A 22164-nucleotide genomic window follows, 5' to 3' on the forward strand; every position below is an offset into this window, starting at 1 on the left:
TAATCCCCTGAAGTCAACTCTAGCAACCCTCAGTAAGCAGGTGCTGGATATCATTCTTGAGGCAAGGAGGCCTAGTACTAGAAAATCCTATTCAGAAAAGTGGAAAAGATACTGTTCCTGGAGTCAGTCTCAAGGGATGGGCACAACTGCGCCCAGCGTACCTCATGTACTAGATTACTTAACAGAAATGCTCCACAAGGGCCTATCCTTCTCTTCAATTAAGATTCATGCCTCTGCCATTTTAGCTCATTGTTATACTGAGTCACCCCTCTTCTCTCATCCTCTGGTAAAACAGTTCCTTAGAGGGGCCAAATATTTAAGACCCCCCAGGAGAGTTCCCACTCCAGCCTGGGACCTTAACTTTGTATTGGAAACATTTACACTTCCCCCCCTTTGAACTGGCTGCTACAGCAGAGTTGAAATTCCTCTCATGGAAAACAGCTTTATGTCTAACCATCACTTCTGCAAGAAGAGTGTCTGAGCTGCAGGCCCTTATGGCAGTGGAACCCTTCATTATCTTCCATGCGGACAGGGTTTCCCTAAGGACTAACCCATCTTTTATGCCCAAGGTGGTGTCTAGTGTGGCTTTAAACCAGTCCATTCATTTGCCTACTTTTTTCCCTAATCCACAAAATAAAGGGGAAAGGATACTGCATTCTCTAGATGTGCACAGACAGCTTAGATTCTATTTGGACAGGACTAAGCCTCTCAGAAAAACTGACCAGCTGCTAGTCAGCTTTGCTGCAGGGGCAGAGGGGAAGGCCATTTCAAAGCAAACCATATCTAAATGGATAGCAGACTGCATCCATTTCTGCTACAAGCATCATGGAAAACCCTACCTCACAGGGGATAAGAACACATTCCACTAGAGCTACAGCTACCTCTACTGGAAGCTGCGAACTGGAGCTCTGTGCACACTTTCACCAAACATTGCCACTTGCCTATCTTTTCTAAATCCAGAGCTGGATTTGCCACAGCAGTCTTACAGGGCCTGATTGCCAGGTCTAATTCTTCTTAATCTACCTCCACCCTTCCTTAGCTTTGGGAATCAACCCAAATGTGATGACTGCAACAGTGAAACATGAAGAACATAGTACAGTTGTGTACACTTACCATAAATGTAGATGTTTGAGTGTATTCACTGTTGCAGTCCTGGTTACCCTCCCTCCAGCCCCCTGATTGTCTTTGCTTTCACCTATCCTTTTTGGTTGGGCATATCTTATACTATGTGTATTTGCTTTTTGCTGAGGGTGTTCCACACCATATAATTGCTTCCTATTTTGGAGGCACCTGACATCTGGGGCAAGAAAAACTGATGTAATGGTGTCGGCTGCATGTTTTATACCCTTGACGACCTGACATCATGGAAGAAGCGACAGCATCCGATTCAGAAATCCCAAGACTCTGTTATTCAGGCCGGCTGAGGGCTACCTGCAGGCAGATAACCCAAATGTAATGACTGCAACAGTGAATACACTCGAACATCTACATTTATGGTAAGTGTACACAACTGTACTTTGTGGAGAGACTTAAGTGCGTGCGTGATGTTGGGGATTCTGGCATCTGACAGACAACTGACCTTGACCTTCTCCTCCTCCTTGTTGAGCCTGGTGAGTGGGACATCAGTGTATCTCACAATTGAGTCACCAGTGACTAGTATGTTTGGTTTATTGTTATGCCTTGTAGATTGTGTTGGTTTATTGTTATGCCTTATGGGCTGTGTTTGTGAGACACTGGTGTGTTGTTTGCTGTGTACAATGTGTTTGGAGTTGTGTGTGTGAGGTCTCTGCTGTTTAGGTAAGTTTTTATTGAGGGCCTCTGCATAGTTGGGTGTGTGTTGTGCTTGACTATGTGATGTGAGTGGTGTGGTGTTTGTGCTGGCAATCTCCTCTTTGTCAGGAGTACTGACTGTGGCGCGAGAGAGCATGGATTCCAGGTTACTGATGTAGATACATTTCTCGCAAGTAGAATTATGTGCTAGGAGAAGAGGGCTTTCAGTGAAAATGAGGCAGTTGCTACACTAAGTATGCCCTTGTCGATCAGGCTGGTAGGAGAAACTGATGGGAATTGTCCAGGCATAGTGTTTTGAATACTTGGGCGGATTTATGGATAGAGGGTTTTGATAAGGGTTTGTCCATAAGAGTGTAGACCGCAAAAACCTTCTTAAATGTAAAGTAACTGGCCTGAAGCCCAAGTGCTAAAACCAAAACTAAGATGCTTAGAATAACGGATACATTTTATCAGGGTATTAAAAAGCAGTAATAAATGCAGCAGAATAAAAGCACTTAACACTTAAGAGCACGCAGCAAAGAAAAAAAAAAAGAACACAGAAAAGCAGCTGAGTAAAGTGTCCATTTATTTTTTATAGTGGAGAGGGGGGAAACAGGATTAAGAAACTAAGGGGGGTTGGCCTTCCCAAATGCCATCTCTGTACACAGTAGAGTAAGCTGATGAGATTGGACTGGGAGCAGTGTCCAAAATCAAAGAAGTAAGGCGGTCGTCCTTCCCAAATGACCTCACTGTACTCAGTTGAGTGAGCAGATGAGATGGGACTGGGAGGAGTTTTTGATTGCCACTAGCTATCTTATAGGTTCTTAGGCTGTTACTAGGTTAACGACCAATAAGGCTATTACAAACCCAGCTGTGCACCCCAAACCATTTGGGTCCTTAGTAACATGGGTGTCTGTATGGGGGGGTGGTAGATGACTAAGGATTTGTAGGGGTGGGTAGGTGTTGGGATAATACTTTTCTTATTGACAGCCTCTGTCCATAAGGGACATGGCGTCCAGACTTGGGGTAAATTTACAATTTGCCATCCTCTTGTTAAGGTTTCATCTGAATAGGGTAAGGGATGAACTTTGTTTTACATGGACAGGGCACCTATTCAGTAGTGCTGGTATCCTTTGGGACACATATGTCTTTCTAGCATGTTCTGTTTGTCACAAATTAAGTTTAGATATCTGGATCTAGTGGTTTCTGATGTTTGTTTTGCACATGTGCAACAGATTCATCAGGGCTCTGTGTGAGGAAGCCCTGTAAGCCGCCCTGTCAGAAGCCTGTTGGAGACTTATTATAGAGACAGTGTGTTTAGACGATCAGTGTAGGACAAGGTATTCATGTCCTGAATTCTCCTGGTGAAAAAAACTTTTTGAGCATTCCAACTGTTGCAAGTGTCTGGTTAGATGTATGCTAAAAGGACATTGTATTCAATGATAAGTCTGATAAGGGCAGAGTAGAATGGTACTGTAACTTCCATATAATTTGGGTGACAGAATGATTTACTTGTCTTAACTACATGTTTGTCAAAGGCCAGACTGTTTACATATGTTTCCAGATCCCTTGCTACTTTGTCGACTTTTAGGAGCATTTTATTGATGGATTGATTATCTTGGGCTGACATAATCCCAAAGGGCATTGTAATGCATTTTTTTGTTATTGAGTTTTATAGTATGGCTTTGGCACCAGACATTTGTTTGTGTTAAACCCACTTGCAAGATATTGGTGTCTTAGGTGGAATCTGTAATGGCTCCCAATTTATAGTCATTTACAAACTTGTTGAGCCAGAGGCCTTGAATGTTAGCTTTGACTTCTGAGAAGTAAATGCCAATCGGGAATGGGCTGAGCATGGAACCCTGGGGTTACTCGCTGGTAACTGGTCTGTTTGTGGAGGTGCCCTCACTGATCCTGAATTACTGGGTCCTATCTATGAGCCTGCTGGTAGTACAGCGAGTTGTGTAAGGGTTTACACTTAACTCTGAAAGCTTGTCAACAATCCATGAGTGGGTTATTGTATCAAATGCTTTAGCCAGGTCAAGGTACGCAGTATGCACTATTTTCCCCTCTTCCATTGCCTTGGTGACCCTATCAAAGAAATAGATAACTAGGCATAACCTTCCCTTAAATCCAAATTGGGATGGGACAAGTATCTGTAGGTTGCTAATGTACTTGTTCATCATTTCTATGATAATTTGTTCCACGGCTTTGCACGATAGGCTTGTTAGACTGATGGGTCTGTAGTTCCCTGGGTCCGCCCTTGTGGAGGGGAATGACTGTTGCGGTCCTCCAGTCACTTGGAATGTAGCTTGTTTCAAGGCTGTAGTTGAAAATTGCATCAGTTTGTCCTGACAGGGCATGTTTTAGACTGTTGAGGCAACCAGGGATATTTTCGGGTACCATGGAGGTGGTGTTCTTGGCTTAGTGAGTGCTGCTAGCACCTGGTCCCTATTGATAGCTGGTGGAAGTGTATTGGAGGGGATTTCACCTGGTGGAGCTGGGGGGGGTGAAGTTTAAACTGAATTTATCAGCTAGAAGATTTGTGTCACACTGATCGGTGAATGTTATACCGTTCATCAGCAGTTCAGCACACTGCTGTGTGTTAGTTGAAGAAGGGCATCTGATTATCCTTAGCCAGCAAAGGCTATCCTTACCTTGTAGTTGGCCTTGTTGAACTTAGACCTCTTAGTTTCTTGTTTTAGTTGTATAAGAGAGCAGTTGTCTTTAAGGGAGTTGCTCTTCTTGATTTTGGCTATGAGTTTTCGTCTTTATTATATACCATGTTTAGTTCAGGATTCCACCAGTGGAATTTGTTTTTAGTGTTTTGGGTATATTTCTGGTAGGTATGGCAGCCTGCGTGCAGCTATTCATGTTTATATAGGGACTCTGCTCTAAAGAGCAAAACGCATGTAACAAATACACAAGAGTAGCTTGGCTTTTATGTATGACTAATCTGAAGAGAAAGACAGCCAGATCATCAGTGACGTGTTCAGGTTGCAGAAGCAGTTGCAGTATTGGAAACATTCACTTGAAATAAAGACCCAGCAACTTTAAAGCAATGCATTGCCTCATCAGAATACAGTGGTTACTATAAGCATGGGAAATACACTCACAACAAAGACTAAGAACTTATAAAAATATAGTAATATGCAGATTGATATGCTGTAGTGTGTGTCTGTGACTGCATTTTTCTAAGGTGAACAGTTGATTAATTTTCTGTTATGTGACTTAATACAGTTGTATAGTACAAATGAATGTACCCTACAGCATGGGGAAAAAAAAGTTATTCTCAGTAACTCAGAGAAGTATGCCGAGGACTGTGAAGAGACATTGGGCAAGTAAACTAGCATGGTTGCTGCTGCTGCTGCTTAAGTTCATAAGAATGCAAACAATGCAATCATCACATTTTAACATTGCTGCAATGTCAAATACATTAATAGTATTTGTGCAGCCCTGCAAACCAAACAGGAGACAGCATTACAAACATTCACCAGAGAAATCATAACACTTGTATTAGACGTGTCTTAAAACATACATGTAAATGTGCTGCAGCTGGGGAAGGACTGAGGTAGAGTGGGGGCGGGCGAGTGAAGGTTGCACAGGATTATATACATAATTATATAATTCATCCTTATACCACTGTAGCACAGTTCCTCCCATACTAAGATTGCCCTAACAAAAATTTGTGGAACTGCACTTTCTAAAGCAGATTTCCTGGGTGTGTTCCTTGGCTGTCTTTGTGGTGGGTAGATAGTATGCAGAATAGATAATCTTTGATTGCTGCATGGAGAAAAGATATTTGGAGAAGAAAAGGCAGGAAGAAACATAAAGGGGAATCCTTGTAAAGAGAGTAGGCAGTGTTTCAGCTTTTGCACATTGTAGTTATTTAAATGCTGTTACTTTTTTAATTTCTTTATTAACTAATTTACGTATCTGTATGATAAAGCAAACCTCCTATTTCATTCCTTGTTTCATATTAGCACTTGTTGGAAAAATACACATGTATACGAAAAACACGTCCAGATGGCAACTGTTTCTATCGTGCGTTTGGATTTGCACATCTTGAAGTGCTTCTGGAAGACAGTAAAGAATTGCAGAAGTAAGTATTAAAAGTTTTTTGAGTTGTGTGCGTATAATGCATATACATATTTGTATGTATTTGTTTATATGTCTGCAGGTGCACCTACATGTGTCTATACATATGTAAGGTAGTACATGTGTATGATAGTGTGTGTGTGTGTGTGTGTGTGTGTATTTATGAATACGAGTGTGTTAAGTATACTTTTGCAGTTCGCTGTAAAAGCTTGTGCAGTTATTATCTTGTAATAGCTTTATATTGGATAAAATTGCATCATTTTAGATGAAAGGGAGGCTCTAGGGATAGAAGCCACCTCAGTAGGCAAACCTAGTTTACGTGAAACATGCATTTGAAAAGATAGGTTTTAAGCACTCTTAACTTTTCTGTAGCACTGTGCCAGTCTGCAGGTTTTTTGCATTGTTGTCCCTTCTTTTCATCTGTATTACTTAATGCTGTACTTATCTGTAAACTTGATACTGTATGAATCTTTGTCATCTAGTGTGGTTTCCTTTTTGTGCAAATTCATTGTGGTGTTTGTGCTGCTGCTCAGTTCAGTTATTCTGATTATACCTGGCTTAGAATATTCTAACGCACATGAATTCTGAAGCCTTTTGCGATAGGGTTATATTTGCATTTTCATCATCTGCTGCTTGTGCTTTCAACTGGTGCATGGCATGACACGTCATAATCCATCAAAGTGGAAGACTGCATCTGGCTGCTGTACTGATGTTCTTCGTGTTTCACTGTTGCAGTCATTACATTTGGGTAATCTGCTGGCAGGTTGCCCTCAGTCAGCTTGAATTCCAAAGTCTTGGGGTCCTGCGTCAGTTGCTGTCTTCTCTTCCATGACGTCAGGTCATCAGGGGTATAAAACATGCAGCCAACGCCATTTTCTTTAGCCTAACTGCATCTGGCTGTTGTACTGTTACAATGTTTGCTTAGTTGAGGCTGCTGTCGTACTATTTATTGTGGAAGTTACAGTTTGTAGAAAGCTGAAACCTTGCAAGTGTCCTCTGGTTGCCAGACCACAAATCAAGACCCACACCAGAAACGTCACTGTTGTTGAGCACTGCCAGAGAGAGAGACAGAGAGAGAGAGACAGAGAGAGAGACAGAGAGACAGAGAGACAGGACTCCACATCCCATGGCCGTGGTGCAATGCCCGTTAGTACAATAGCATTGCGCCCTCCACCACTTCCGTAAGTAGATTGCATCCACGACTGACAACACGAATACACAGCTCATAGAATGCCCCTCTACACTGTTGTTCTTTCATTCCCTTCCCCTGCATGATGTATGTGATGAGTCTGTCATTAGTGGCTGCTGTTGTCAACTTGTCAGCATTATTTAAAGCATCCAATCAGTGATGCTTTCGTACCACTGATGTCCCTGGCTACTGCTCCAATGGACAGTATATAATACAGCTGCTGCTGTTGTCAACTTGTCAGCATTATTTAAAGCATCCAATCAGTGATGCTTTCGTACCACTGATGTCCCTGGCTACTGCTCCAATGGACAGTATATAATACAGCTCACGTCCGCCTCTCATTCCTTTCATCATTGACTGAATTTGACGACCTAGAGGCAGGCGGCGCAACCATTGGCTGATATTTACTTCCTGAATTTGTTCACGGGACTGGACGGCATGGCATGGATCATCAGCGGCCTGGTTCCTTTCACCACGCGGATTTTTGCATTTGTATTTCATACCCTTGTTCTGCTTCACTTGCTTCTGCTGCTTCAGTTTTTTGCTTTAAGATAAGTTGATTCGGGCAGGTGCCTCTCTCACAAGCAAGACTTAATTAATATAATGCTGTGCGGTGCCTCTGTGAAAATTGTTTTGTTTTCTTGCTCTGGAACTGGGTGTTGGGCTTGGGGTTACTAGCTAAACTTATCGTTTAGCTGTGGAACTTGTGCTGTGCAGCAGTTCGCTGGCTGGTGGTCAGCAAGTGTATTTTTTATGTATGTCGGTCTTGTGTGCCTGCCAGATTTTAACTTCATTCTCTTGGAAGCTAGAGGGAATTAATTTGTTAGCTGCTGCCTGAGTAGTACAAACTGCGTTGCTATAAGCAGTAATGACAAAGTTATCAGGCCATGTTTTTGTTACAGAACTGTTTGACTATAGGCAGAAATGCTTAACTTCATTCTCTTGGAAGCAAGAGGGAATTAATTTGTTAGCTGCTGGACAGTGCAGACTGTGTTGCTATAAGCATTAATGACAGTTATCTGGCCATGTTTTTTGTTACAGAACATTTTGATAACCTTCACAAAGAGTCTCATTAGATATGGTATATCTGGTACTGAGCCTGTTCTATGCTTCTGATATCCTGACTAATCTACATTATGTGAGCAAAGTTACAATCAAACTACTACATCAGACACTCTACAATGATGCATCTGTGTATCTCACTTAATTTTCTGCACTGTTAGTTTAGGCAAGGTTTATCAATTATGCCACTGAAAACTGCACTTAATCCTACGTAATGCAAACAAATGTCCAGTCCTTAAATCACTGATTAAAAGCTACATTTCATCCCATAATTTACAACCATTTCTGATCTGCTAATTTTAAAGGGAATTCTTTCCTGTTTTATCTGTTTTTTGTTACATCAAGATCCCAGATTTGCCTGTATCTGCACTGCTAAAGCATTCATTAATTTTCTTTAGTACTGTATACAACTTTTCATTTAATCATTCAACTCTACTGTAATAACTATAACAGTTATCTACGCAACATTATTGTACACAGAATGCTATTTGTCACTACTGCATTACCTGACTTGGCTGCATTTATCAGAACATCATGCTGCATAATGTCAGGGATAAGAACTGCGTTCTTAGTTGTTTACTGTTTTTCCTAATTGTATTCAGAATGTTGGTAGAGCAGCTGTCAAAATGTTTTCTTTTTTTCAGGCAGTTTAAAAACAATCCATGTAGTAAATAATGCAAAAAAAAAAAAAAAAAAGCATAGCTCAGTGTACCAGGAATCTTGTTATATGCTTTCTTATATAGTAAACCTAAATAGAGGGCTTGGCTGAGTGCATTTAACCACTGGAGGTGACAATCTGTTATGTTGATGGCTTCACAACAGTGATTTTCTGCTGACATGATCTGTTTCTTATGGGCATTATATATAGTTATCTACTATTGATTTATTGCTGTTTTTAGCTGTTGTAATTTAATTTGTAAACATTACCTGGACAGAGTATTACCATGTTTTTACTAACTCCTTTAGTTCAGTTGGATGTAAAAGTAGTTTTTGACTGACTTAGCCATAAAGTCTTGTATCACACTTGAAATTTGGACTTGCTAAATGAAGTGAGACTTATTAATGAAAAGTGTTTTTAATTTCCGTAAGCTATGATGATAATTTTGATTCCCGACTATGGATTTACAGAATTTTCACATGCTGTAACACAGAATAAAAAGCAGTACATCATATGGATAGTTTCACTTCGTCCCCATTTCCTTTCACTAGCAACAGATCAAGCAGGTTTATTAAGGAGCATTCAGCCTTCAGTTGCAGTCTTAAGGTGTCACAGTGACTGTTTTTTCATGCATTTAAAAATTGAAAGAACTGGAGTGGGTTTTATGGGAGTGACCCAGCTGTGGGCGTGGCTCAACTAGGGTGTGGCTTGAGTATGGTGTGGGTGGGGCTTAAGGGGCACCAGAGCAGTACTTTGCCTAGGGTGTTGTTTCAGCTAAGGCCGGCCCTGCCACATCCCTTGCTAATCATATATACTAACTCTGAGATTGCACAGTCCCTGAAGGAAGGGAGTGTTTTCCTAGCTGGGGATTGTCTATATCGCTCACTTGTTTCAGTCAACCAAACAGAGGTCGACTTTGCAAACGTTCAGTTGCATATCATCCACATATGTTACGCTTGTTTGTGTATGTAATACACAAAACTGACCCACACTCAACCTATGCCATCCCATCCAGCATACTTATTTGCATGGAAGAGAACCAATATAACTTACTGGCTCTTTATATTTACTGTTCATATTTGTTTTTGTACTCAAATGTTTATAAGCAGATATATCTGCGTTCTAATCTATGTACTAAATTGTGTAATCTCAAGTGTTCCTGAAACAGTGCACAGCTAAACCTTGTCTTTATGTCAGAGAAAAAATGTAATTCTTGTCTTAATTTTTGCATAAAGTGGAGCTTTTCTTCCTGGAACTCCACCAAAAAGTGGAGCATCATTGTCCGTGGCAGTTTGTTACTTTGATAGTATATTGTGTTAACAATAAAGAAAGAATGTCATTGCAGTGTGCACTGCTGAAGCCATAATTTAAACACTAGATACTCCATAACTCCTACTACTGTGAGAATTGTTGCATTTTACAAAAAGGAATTGTTCAATATACCACAGTTGCTCTCTTTGTGGTTGCATGTTTGGAGTATTCAACCACAAATAACTAGCATTACCACCAGAGTATATTAATGTAGACAGATTGCAGTAATGGTTTCTTCAAGAGTTTGGAAAATAAAGTACACACACACAGATATTGATCCTTGTATATAGTGATGTAGGTTAAACAGTACAAATTTTAATGTTTTAACAAAGCTCTGCTTCCAAGGATTTGAGTTTAAGTAGAGATTCACACTGCTTATGCAAACAAATGCAGCATAGAACTGTTTGGTCAGCTCAGGATTACACTGTTGTTTGTTTGGGTTGTAATTTTTAATGACTCAGCTTTATGATACAGGCTTAATTCAGAAAGAGCTGCATTTAATTTAATATTTGTGCTTGTACCCATTTAAATGGAGTCCTTACATAATAAATAAATATTTTGACTACCTCCTGACTGCAGCCTTTGTTATGGATAGACTACCAAAATAATTAATGTAGTAGTAGTAATTAGTAACCAATAAGAATTTATTTTCTCATGCAGCTTTGCTTACTGTTCAAATGCATAGCTGTCACTTTTTCTAATGCTGTTATATTCTGTCTCTTGAAATTGCAGTGAAAACGGGAAAACAATGTGATTTGATGTTGCCCTTTCCATTCTTCCTCACAAATGGGTCTAGAATTCAATCTTTGGATCTGACTCGGCTGCATGCACAAGACTTAGGATCCAAAGCTCGAGCTTCTCCCTCTACCCATAATGCTCCATTCCATTCCCAGTTCCCCAGATCTCGTTTCCCACCATAGCTGCAAGATGGAAGATTCATTGCAGTAGAATAAGACTGTCTTTCGAACAATTATTTTTTTGTAATTTTGGTTATATTTTTGCTTTATAACTTGGTTTACTATACTTCTTCCTCTGCTTTTCTCAGGGTAGTGCTATTTTTTCCCATTTCTCTAGTTTCTCTAGTACCACTTGTGGTACTTGACTTGGTACATCTTTCTATTTTCTAATTTTCTAGTTTTTGTATTTAAAAAAAAAGTTTGAAGAATTTTATCTACTGCCATTGTAGTTTCAGCTGTTAACCTTTGGCAATATTTAGAGTTTTGAAACCCTTTTTTGTTGTAGGGTTTACTGATGTTCATCGTGTTTCACTGTTGCAGTCATTACACTTGGGTTATCCTGCTAGTAGGCTACCGCAGTCAGTCTGAATTCCAAAGTCCTGGTCCGGCGTCGGTTGCTGTCGCCTCTTCCCTGACGTCCGTGCGCCAGGGGTATAAAAGATGCAGCCGATGCCATTTTCTCCAGTCTTTCTTGCCACGCGGTGCCCGAAGCAAAAGCAGTTCACAAGTGCCGGTCGGCCAACTCCTGAGATTTTCGAAATCGAGTTTCAGATCCGAAGTCTTCAATAAAGCTAAGTACCCCGTTGGGAAAACTTTTTTCTTGCTCCAGACCGATGTCAGAAAAAGTTGACAATTGTATTTCTTGTGGGAAGCAAGTACCTCATAAGGATTTCCACTCTTACTGTATTCCTTGCCTAGGCCCTGACCACGATGTTGCTAGTTGTCGGTTTTGTGCTAGATTTAACCAATGCACTATTAAACGTCTGTACGATTTTGCTTTTCATTATTTTGGCAGAAGGTTTAACTACATAATGCCGTCAGAACAACCGACGACCGGAATTCATAAAAAACGCAAGGATAAAGACAAGGACAAGCATCTGAGGTCCAAAACCGATGACAAAGCCTCTTCTAGGCCAGTCGCCGGTGCTCAGTGAGGCGCTTTCGCAGCCCCCGACTCCCGCTACCTCACAGCCACAGGCCGCGTCCGACTCCCACATGGAGACAGCTAGGCCTGTGGATACTCAAGGTATTGGTCCTTCGGAAATTAATCCCTCAGATGGGTCCGGAGCCGCTGAGCAGGCATCGGCTTCTGAGGGTGTCTTCAGACCTACACAACTTTATATAAAGCCTACTTCAGCATCCAAGACAAAGTCTAAAACAGTTTTAAAGACAAGGAAACCAGTACAGTATTCTCCAGGACAGACTTCTATGCCTAAGAAACAGATGCTCAAAATGGCCGAAGACCTAATTACTCTGATCAGGGGTTCCCATCCCCCTCCCGATAAGAGGCCTAGGCAAGACACTGAATATGATTCCTCTGATCAGGTTTCCATTTCCTCTGATTCCTCTTCTGATCAGGGATATTCTGCTCCTCCCTATGAGGATTCTGATGCTGAAGATTCTATTCCTTCAGCTTCTCCTCCTGAGGACTATTCTTTTGGGGAAACCTTGCATACCATGAGAGAACATTTCCATTGGGAGAGCCAGGATTATTCCGAATCTAAGAAAAGACTTGGAGACTTTCTTTTACTTCCACAGCACAGACCTCTTGCAATTCCCCCTGTTCTAGACATAGTGGGTGATGTTTTCTCAGAGTCCGGCCTATCTCCAGACTCTCTGCCTCCTGCCCCTGTTAAGCCGGACAGATACTACAGGGTTCCAAACACCCATACATTTCTTTACAAAAACCCGCTTCTGACCCAGAAACTATCTCGCAGGGTCCCAAAGGGGTCAAGGCTGCTTCTGCCAAAAACCCTGTCCCCTCAGACAGAGATTCTAGGGCTTTGGACAGATGGGGGAAAAAAGTTTACACTTCTGATACTTTGTCTGTATGGGCTTTAAATTGTCAGTTTCATGTGCTCAAGTATATCAGCAATACTTAGTGTCTTTGTTAAAACAAAACATGTTGACAAATTCAGAATGTACTGAGAACAAAGATTTGCAGGATTTATTGCATGCAGTTGAACAAGTGGGAAAACATACTTTGCAATGTGGCTATGATTCACTGGAGGCCTCGTGCAGGGCCGCTGTTACAGGTTCTGTTATTAGAAGGCATGCTTGGTTAAAGGAACAGAATCTGCCTGATCATGTTAAAGCAAAATTATTGGATGCTCCATTACAGCATACTTTGTTTGGTGTTAAGGCAGAGGAGGTGTTAAAGAAAATGGAGGATAAGACAAAATCTATGCAGACAGTAAAGGATTTCTTACAGGTACAGCCACTCAGATTTAGCAGAAATTGACCCTCTAAGAATTGGTCCTTTCCAGTGTCAGACAGACCACAAAGAGGCAGATTCAGACGTCCTAGAGGCAGGCAACAGCCCCAGGGCTCATACAGGTCCAAACAATGGGGTGCTTCTACCTCCAAAAGCGGAGAAGACAAATCACAGCCTTATAGAAAACAGTCCCAATGACTTCCCTCTGCCAATGCCAAGCACTTATTTTTTGGCAGCGCCCTTAGGGGGAAAGCTAGCACTTTTTTCACAAAACTGGGGTCACCCAGGACAAATGGGTCTTAAATATAGTCTCTCAGGGCTACAGGTTCTACTTTCACACCCTTCCAAAGGCAAAAGGTATGCCAGTCCTGCCATGCAATCAATGGCAAGAGGCACAAAAACAAGTTTCATCTCTCATGGACATGGGTGCTATTTAGCCAGTGCCACAACAAGAGCAGGGACAAAAATTTTACTCAAGACTTTTCTTCGTACCAAGAAAGGACAAAGCCTGGAGACCAATTCTGGACCTGTCTATTCTAAATGCTTTTCTGGACGTCCCAAAATTCAAAATGTTGACTCTACAGCAGCTTCTGCCCATGCTGGAGAAGAAGGCTTGGCTCGTAACTTTGGACCTCAGAGGCATACCTGTATGTCCCAATCAGACAATCTTGCAGAAGATATCTCAGATTCATAGCTGGCTCAATGCACTACCAATTCTCTGCACTGCCCTTTGGCTTATCTATTGCGGTCAGGGTCTTCACAAAATGCCTGGCACCAGTAATTGCAGTTTGCAGACAGAGGAATTCAGATATACCCTACTTGGTTGACTTCGTGATTCAAGCAAAGGACAAAAATATTCTACTACAGCATCTAGCGTTTGTAAAAATATTACTAATTTGCCTGGGGTACACAGTAAATGAAAATAAATCAAAACTAGTGCCCTCTCGAGATAATATTCCTGGGTGCAAGCTTAAATACAACTGCCCAGATGGCTTATCTCACGCCAGACAAACAAAGGCATCTGACTTCTTACTTCAAAGATATGGCAACAAAGACCCAGTTATCTGCAAGAAAAATTCTGCAGGCTCTGGGGTACATGGCATCCTGCATTCTACTAATTCCATATGCAAGACTGCATATGAGGAAACTACAGTGGTACCTAAAAAGTGTTTGGACTCAACATTGCCACAGCCTGGAAACCTTAATTACTCTTATTCCCTGCCTGCAACAGGAATTTCTGTGGTGGGCACAGGCCTGTCAACACAACAAGGGACAACCATTCACCTTACCCACTGCCAGGCAGACACTAACAACAGATGCATTGGATTATGCCTAGGGGGGCGCACATGGCAGGAAAATGTATTCCGGGCACACGGCCCACGAACCAAATGCATCTTCATATCAATCAAAAAGAGATGCTAGCTGTGCAAAATGCCCTGACAGCCGTCAAGGACCTACTTCATCCAGGACAACTACTGAAAGACGGACAATACTACAGTCATGTGGTACATAAACAAGCAAGGGGGCACACATTCCTACCCCCTCTGCAGGCAAGCCATGACTTTGTGGAACACAACATTGACTTACCAAGTACATCTGCAAGCACAATTCCTGCCAGGAAAGACAAATACTTTGGCAGACGAACTAAGCAGAAACCTCATGGATCCTCACGGGTGGAAACTGGATCCACAAATCTTCAACATGATAACAGGGAAATGGGGATGCCCAGACACAGATCTGTTCACCTCCCCTCAACTGCCAGCTACAGAGATTCTGCTCTCAGACTTATCACAAGCAAGTATGGAAAGTGGACGCCCTTTCATTCAGCTGGAAAGCCCTTACAGTATATGCCTTCCCTCTTCTGCCTCTCCTCTCCCTCTCCTCTCCAAGGTACTCCTAAAGGTCAGACAAGAGAAGCCAAAAATGATACTGATTGCCCCAGACTGGCCACGCCAGCACTGGTACCCAATCCTAAAGAGCTTTTCTCAAGGCCCAGCCTGGACGTTACCTCTAATACCTCATTTGCTGACCCAACAGAACAATCAGATCTTGCACAGCCAACTCAGAACCCTAAATCTGGCTGCATGGCGGATAATGTAATCATTCAAAACACACCTCTCGCTAAAGCAGTTATGGATGTTATTTTGGAGGCCAGGAGGCCCAGCACCAGAAAATCTTATGCAGAAAAATGGAAAAGATTCTGTGCTTGGAACCAAGTGCAGGGAATTGACTCGCTAGAACCTAATATTCCTCAGACTTTGCAATACCTGAGATGCTGGACAAAGGGCTATCCTTCTCATCACTTAAGATCCATGCCTCTGCTATTTCAGCTCATTACAATACAGACCCACCTATTTTTTCTCATCCACTGCTAAGACAGTTTCTCAGAGGGGCCAAAAACATAAGACCTCCAAGAAGAGCTCCAATACCTACATGGGACCTCATCTTTGTGTTGGAAAAACTCACACTGCCTCCTTTTGAACCAGCCAATACAGCAGAGATGAAATACGTGTCATGGAAAACCTCTCTTCTCCTAGCAATAACTTCAGCAAGAAGAGTCTCAGAGTTACAGGCACTAATGGCTGTGGAACCTTTTGTTATTTTTCATCAGGACGGGGTTTCTCTAAGGACAAACCCAACATTTATGCCCAAGGTAGTGTCCAGCGTGCCTCTTAACCAATCCATACATTTGCCTACCTTTTACCCAAACCCACAGAATAAGGGGGAGAGACTTCTGCATACTTTGGACATACACAGACAGCTATGCTTTTACTTGGACAAGACTAAAGCCTTCAGAAAGACTGAGCAACTCTTAGTGGCATATGCTGCAGGTTCCCAAGGAAAAGCCATTTCAAAGCAGACTATTTCAAAATGGATAGGCCACTGCATTCGTTTCTACTGTTCACAACATGGCAAATCTGTGCCCAAGGGCATTAGGCCACATTCTACCAGAACAGCAGCTATTTCAGCAGCCTTCCTCAGAGGAGTAGCAACCAAGGATATTTTGGAGGCTGCAACATGGACTTCAGTGCACACTTTTACAAAGCACTATCATTTACCTCTGACTCTAAATCCAGAGCAGGCTTTGCCACTGCAGTTCTGCAAGGCCTCATAGCCACTCCAAACTCTATTTAGGCCCAGCCACCCAACCTCAGCTTTGGGATTCAACCCAAGTGTAATGACTGCAACAGTGAAACACGATGAATATAGTACAGTTGTGTACCTACCATAAATGTAGATGTTCGAGTGTATTCACTGTTGCAATCCAGGTTACCCTCCCACCATCCCCCTTTTTCTTTGCTGGGACTTATCTGTACCGCTCTATTCTATACAACCTATGTGGTGTATTTGCTTGTAGATGAAGGTTATGTGCATGCATTTTTATGTTCATAATTTTTTACAGCCTACCCTTTTGGGGGCACCTGACATCTGGGGCAAGAAAAACTGAAGAAAATGGTGTCGGCTGCATCTTTTATACCCCTGGCGCACTGACGTCAGGGAAGAGGTGACAGCAACTGACACCGTACCAGGACTTTGGAATTCAGGCTGACTGCGGGTAGTCTGCCGGCAGGATAACCCAGGTGTAATGACTGCAACAGTGAATACACTTGAACATCTATGTTTATGGTAGGTACACAACTGTATTTTTCTTGCTGCCTGCTATGTTTGAGAAACTCATCTCAGGAAAATCTATGAGTTTCAAGAAGTGCACTTCTTGTGGGCATAAGATTCCCAATTCCAATGCTTATAACCAGCATGTTGACTGTTTGGGAGCAGCCGACTTGGATACCTTTATATACTCTGTGTGTGCTACCTTTAATCCCAGGGCCATCTTCGACCTTGGAAATAAGCTGATACTGAAAGGATTTCCTCCATCTGGGACTCAAACCCCTTCAAAACCAGCTTCAATGGTCTCGGAGCAGAGAAAGACATTATCCAAAATCCCTAAAGGCTTCCTCACAGCCATCCAGAAAGCTTCAAAAGCGCTCAGATCTGACTTCCAAGGCCTCTTGGGCAGCCTTTGGATCCGACTGGCTCAACCCATGCTACCAGTTCTCCTCTCCCGCCCACCTCAGTCTCGGATCTCCGCTCATCGGATCGGATGAGCAGAGTAGGTATATTGGAATTTGTACTAAAACTGTTGCCTCTAGCTTTACCCACCAAGTTATTTCAAACACGAAACAAGCACTTTCGGCCAGCATTTACCACCTCATCTAGGTCTTCAAGGAGGTTGCCTGAAGCCGACGTGGACAGAATGATGCAGACAGTCCTTAGGGCTCAGATCCAAATGGGGGATCCTACCAGCTCCTTCCCCTCCCAGATCCGCGAGCACATTTGCCCAACTAATACCGTCTCTTTTTCTCATCTGACCTGCGATCCTCTATCTCTGAGAGGTTCTGATCCAAGTAAGCTCCCTTCCTTGACTCCCGTGGTAACACTTGGCCCTACTCTGATGCCTTTGGATCAGGGTGGGTCTCTGATTAGAGGTGTCCTGGGGATTGGGTTCTGGTCCTATTTTGTCAGATCCTTTCCTCCCCCCTGGTGCCTTGGCCCTGGACAGCTCAGGTCCGATTCTGTCCAGAGGGCTTTGATCCGGGTTTGCCCCAACCTTCCTTCCTTTCGCATCCTGGTAAGGGGGGAGAGGTTTCCCTGGGTCCATCAGCTTTTCATTTTGTAGAAAGACCTTTCTGTCTGCATAGAGATGTTCTCTTTAGTCTCTGATCCTGTCCTTCGCCTCTCATCAGAGGCAGGGGGGTCTGTAGAGCCAAGGCTTCAGAGACTCCTTCTCTAATGGGGACCTATTAGCACTCCTGAAGCGCTGCCCGACTGTTCTTTTCTGGAGGCAGTCAGGGTTGTTTTTCCCTGCATCTGGAAGCCTGGACAAATCTCACGAACAATGCATGGGTGCTAAATATAATATCCAGAGGTTACTACATTCCCTTTTCCCTTCCACTTCCCGTCACAAGGAAGAAACTTTCTGACATTCCACCCAGTCAGAATGAGAATGTAGCTCAAGAGGTTCAAAAGCTGCTATAAAAGTGTCATCCAGGAGGTCCCACCCAAACAAATAGGATTCTGAACTTACTCCTGCTTCTTTATAGTGCCAAAGAAAATGGGACCAGAGACCAAATATGTATCTAAGCAGTCTAAATCAGTATGTAAGCAGGTCAAAGTTCTGAATGGTTATGGTTCAGTCCATCTCGCCTCTTCTGCACAAGGACGACTGGATGTGGTTCGTAGATCTCCAGGATGCATATTATCATATCAAAATAGACAGGCACTCCAGGAGACACCCGCGGTTTCAGCTGGGAGCCAATCACTACCAGTTCAGAGCACTGCCCTTTGGTCTCATTACAGCCCCCAGTTTGTTTACACCAAAAGCATGGCAGTTGTGGCAGCTCACTTGAGACTCAAAGGATTCCAGTTGTTTCTCTGTGTAGACTATTAGCTCCTCACTGTCCCACCCAGGCATGAACTTCTTCTAGCCAGGAATTACTTGCTTCAGCTCTCCAACTCCCTAGGCATTACGATAAACCTTGCCAAATCGAAGCTGACTCCTGTACAAACTCTAGACTTTATAGGAACTCAACTGGATACTACGACTCAAGTGGCATCACTACCTCTTCATCGCATCATATCATCAAGAAATCAAGTGCGGGGCACGCTGTCTCTTCCTTCCCCTCCAGCAAAACTAGGTTACAATCTCTTTGGTCAGTGTCAGCTGCCATTCTTCTAGCTCCTCTAGCAAGATTCTTTATGCAAATCCTTCAGTGGACACTGGTAGTTCAATGCTCCATTCTTTACCAGACTCTCACCCCAATTTGCAAATGTTTGTTCGATGGTGGATTCAGTTAGATGACCTTTTTCTGGTCCTCCCCCAACAGGCACAGTGACCATGGACACTTCCCAGTTGGCGTGGGGGTGGGGAGCATTTCATTGGAAAGATGGTCCAAGGCACATGGTCCCCCTCAGAGACTTAGTTGTATATCAGTGTCTAAGAGCTGAGCAGTCCTATTAACACTGGAAGCCTTTCAGGATGTTCTGCCTCTAGGGACTGTGGCAGTCCATACGGACAACATGTCAGTAGTCTGATACATCAACATACAAGGAGGAACCTGTTCCTGCCTGTTGTGCAGAAAGGCCATGAGGGTCTGGGAATGGGCGATCTCTTCAGACTGTTTTCTTATTGCAACAGATATGCCGGGGATAACCAGCGAGCTGGTGGACAGATTCATCAGGTCCATTCCACAAGTGGTCCTTCAGTCAGACAGTAGTGAATGTGATATTCAGCTGCTGGGGCCAGCCTTGATGCAACCTGTTTGCCTCTCCCCTCAACAACAAGTACAGTGGGTACTTCGCTGTTTTCCCCCCTCAGGAGGAGTCACCGAAGGATGCTCTGATTCATGATTGGCCCTATGTCTCCTGTATGTTTATCCCCCTCTCCCTCTCATTCCAAATTCCTACTAAAAGCAAGAATGCTGAAGTGCTCAGTCATCCTCACTGCCCCCTTCTGGCCTTGACAGGTTTGGTCCCCCTTCCTATGGTCTCACTTGAAATATCCTCTGTGGATACAGGGTCCCACTTGGGATCTCTTTTCTCACCCATCACGAATTCAGCATCCAAAATCTTCATGCCTCAAATTGACCATATGTTTTTTCCACCTCCAGTAACTGTAAGATGGTCCAGGCTCGCTTCCCTAGTACGTGATATTATCCTGGCCTTCGAGAAGGGCTCCATCAAGACAGTCTACAGAAGTAAGTGGAAAAGATTTTCCATATGGGCTTCCAATAAGAATATTGATCCCTTTTCAGCACTTACTTTGGCCATTCTAACTTCCATACTGGTAACAGATAATTTTGTCTGACATCTTCCAAGGTATGTAAAGCTTTCATGAAGGGAATTTTCCTTCTTAGACTGCCAGGAAAGCATCCCTGTCCTCATTGGGATCTGATAGTGGTCCTTCAAGGTTTAACTCAAAAACCCTTTGAACCAGTAGACAAATGCAACATGAAATTTCTTTCATGGAAAACAGTCCTTTTGGTAGCTATCACTTTAGCAAAAAGAATTTCTGAACTCCGGGCCTTATCAACTCGGCCTCCTTATATTATTTTACATAAGGATAAGGGTATCTGTACGAACCAACCCTTCCTTTGTCCCTAAAGTGGCCATGGAGAATAATATTAGCCAGTCCATACAATTACCAGTTTTCTTTCCAAAATGTTCTAATCTAAGTTAATTCCATTAATAGCTTGCTTTTTCTTTCCTTCTTTCTTTGTTTACTTGATTCTGTGCAAGTTACCTCTTTCAATAGAGTCCAAGAAGAAAAATCTTCAGCAGAAACATTTCAAAACGTACAAAAGGCAAACAGTAAATAATAAATACTAGTCAGAGAAGTGAAAAGCCCTTAAGTACAAACAGTGTCAGTAATTAGACATGATTTAAAACTATTCACATTGCACCTGCTTAATTATTGGCAGTGTCAAATAAAGTTTACAATGTTATGCAAATGGTAGAATATAAGAATTCAATAATGATGTAATGCAATGGCTGTCTTTGCAGACATAATTTACCAGTGACACAAAAAACATATAAAGTAGTACATGCTTCATTTATATTGGCAGTGGTACAGTTTCACCGCGATTATACAGCTGATGTGCCGCAAAAGTAAAATGTAGTAAATTAACAATTGTAGGATGCGATATGTGACAAGTGTAATATACAAGGTATTTAATTAAGGGTGCAGCAGAAAGTTATTGGACTGAGGTATACAGCTGAGTTTGGCATAAATTGTTTTAGAGGCAGTGTAAGTACCATGCTTCGGGTTGAAGCCATGCTGATGTTCTTCGTGTTTCACTGTTGCAGTCATAACTGTAGGGTGATCCTGCCGGCAGGCAGCCCGAGGTCGGCCAGAATCACAAAGTCTGGGTCTGGCGTCGGCTGCACAAGCTAGTACCCTGACGTCAGTACACTCTGGTACATAGCCCTCAGCCGACGCCATCTTCTCCAGTCTTTCTTGCCGTGCAGTGGAAAGCAGTTCGCAAGTCCGTTGGTTGGCGATTTTTGATCTACGCATTTGACTGCTGTCGGTCCGAAGTTCTTACTTCTCTTCTCAAAGCTAAGTACCCCGTTGGGGAATCTTTTTCTTGTTCCTCCGATGTCAGAAAAAGTTAATAATTGTATAGCGTGTGGAAAACAGATACCTCATAAAGATTTCCACTCTTACTGTCTACCTTGCTTAGGCCCTGACCACTGCGTTTCTTGTTGTTGGTTCTGTGCCAGGTTCAATTCTCGCACTGTTAAGCGTCGGTACGACTGGGCTTTAAATTACTTTGGCAGACGCTTCAATTATATAATGTCGTCGGATTCTACCGGAATTCAAAAGAAGCGCAAAGACAAGGACAGGCCTCCAAGATCCAAACAGGATTCATCGCAGCTGGAGCCAGCGTCCGGTTCGGCTGTCGTCAGTGAGGCGCTTTTGCAGCCCCTGTTGTCTGCCACTTCTGAACCGATGGCCGATACGGACTCCCATGGGAGCCATCAAGGCCTATTGTTTTATCTGCTGCAGGACCTTCGGACGTCGCTCCCTTAGATGGGTCCGGAACCGCTGTGCAGGTACTGGCTTCTGAGGGGGTATTCAGGCCTACTCACATCACCATTTCAAAGACAAAGGCAAAGTCCAAGACTCCAGTTAAACCTAAAGTTTCTGCTCCAGCTACTTCTGAAGCTACTCCCAAGACACAGAAGCAATTGCTAAGGATGGCTGAGGATTTGCTTACAATGATTAGGGGTTCTCACCCCCCTCCAGAGAAAAGGCCTCGACAGGATGTTCCTTTGGATTCCTCTGACCAGGCTTCTGTATCTTCTGTTTCTTCCTCTGATCAGGAATATTCCTTTCCTCCTTATG

General features: G+C 42.9%; 1 protein-coding gene across 5 annotated transcripts in view; it reads left to right on the top strand.

Moving 5' to 3' along the window:
* Window positions 1-22164, top strand: part of OTUB1 (OTU deubiquitinase, ubiquitin aldehyde binding 1) — a 669979-nt gene that overhangs the window by 303573 nt on the left and 344242 nt on the right. For all 5 annotated transcript variants that reach the window (XM_044075629.1, XM_044075633.1, XM_044075632.1 and 2 more), the window contains exon 4: window positions 5754-5872. In XM_044075629.1, the coding sequence (XP_043931564.1) occupies window positions 5754-5872 (119 nt within the window). The remainder of the gene's footprint in view (window positions 1-5753; window positions 5873-22164) is intronic.

Source organism: Protopterus annectens, chromosome 6.part1 (genome assembly GCF_019279795.1).
Source record: "Protopterus annectens isolate FY-2018-M chromosome 6.part1, PAN1.0, whole genome shotgun sequence".
NCBI lineage: Eukaryota > Metazoa > Chordata > Ceratodontiformes > Protopteridae > Protopterus > Protopterus annectens.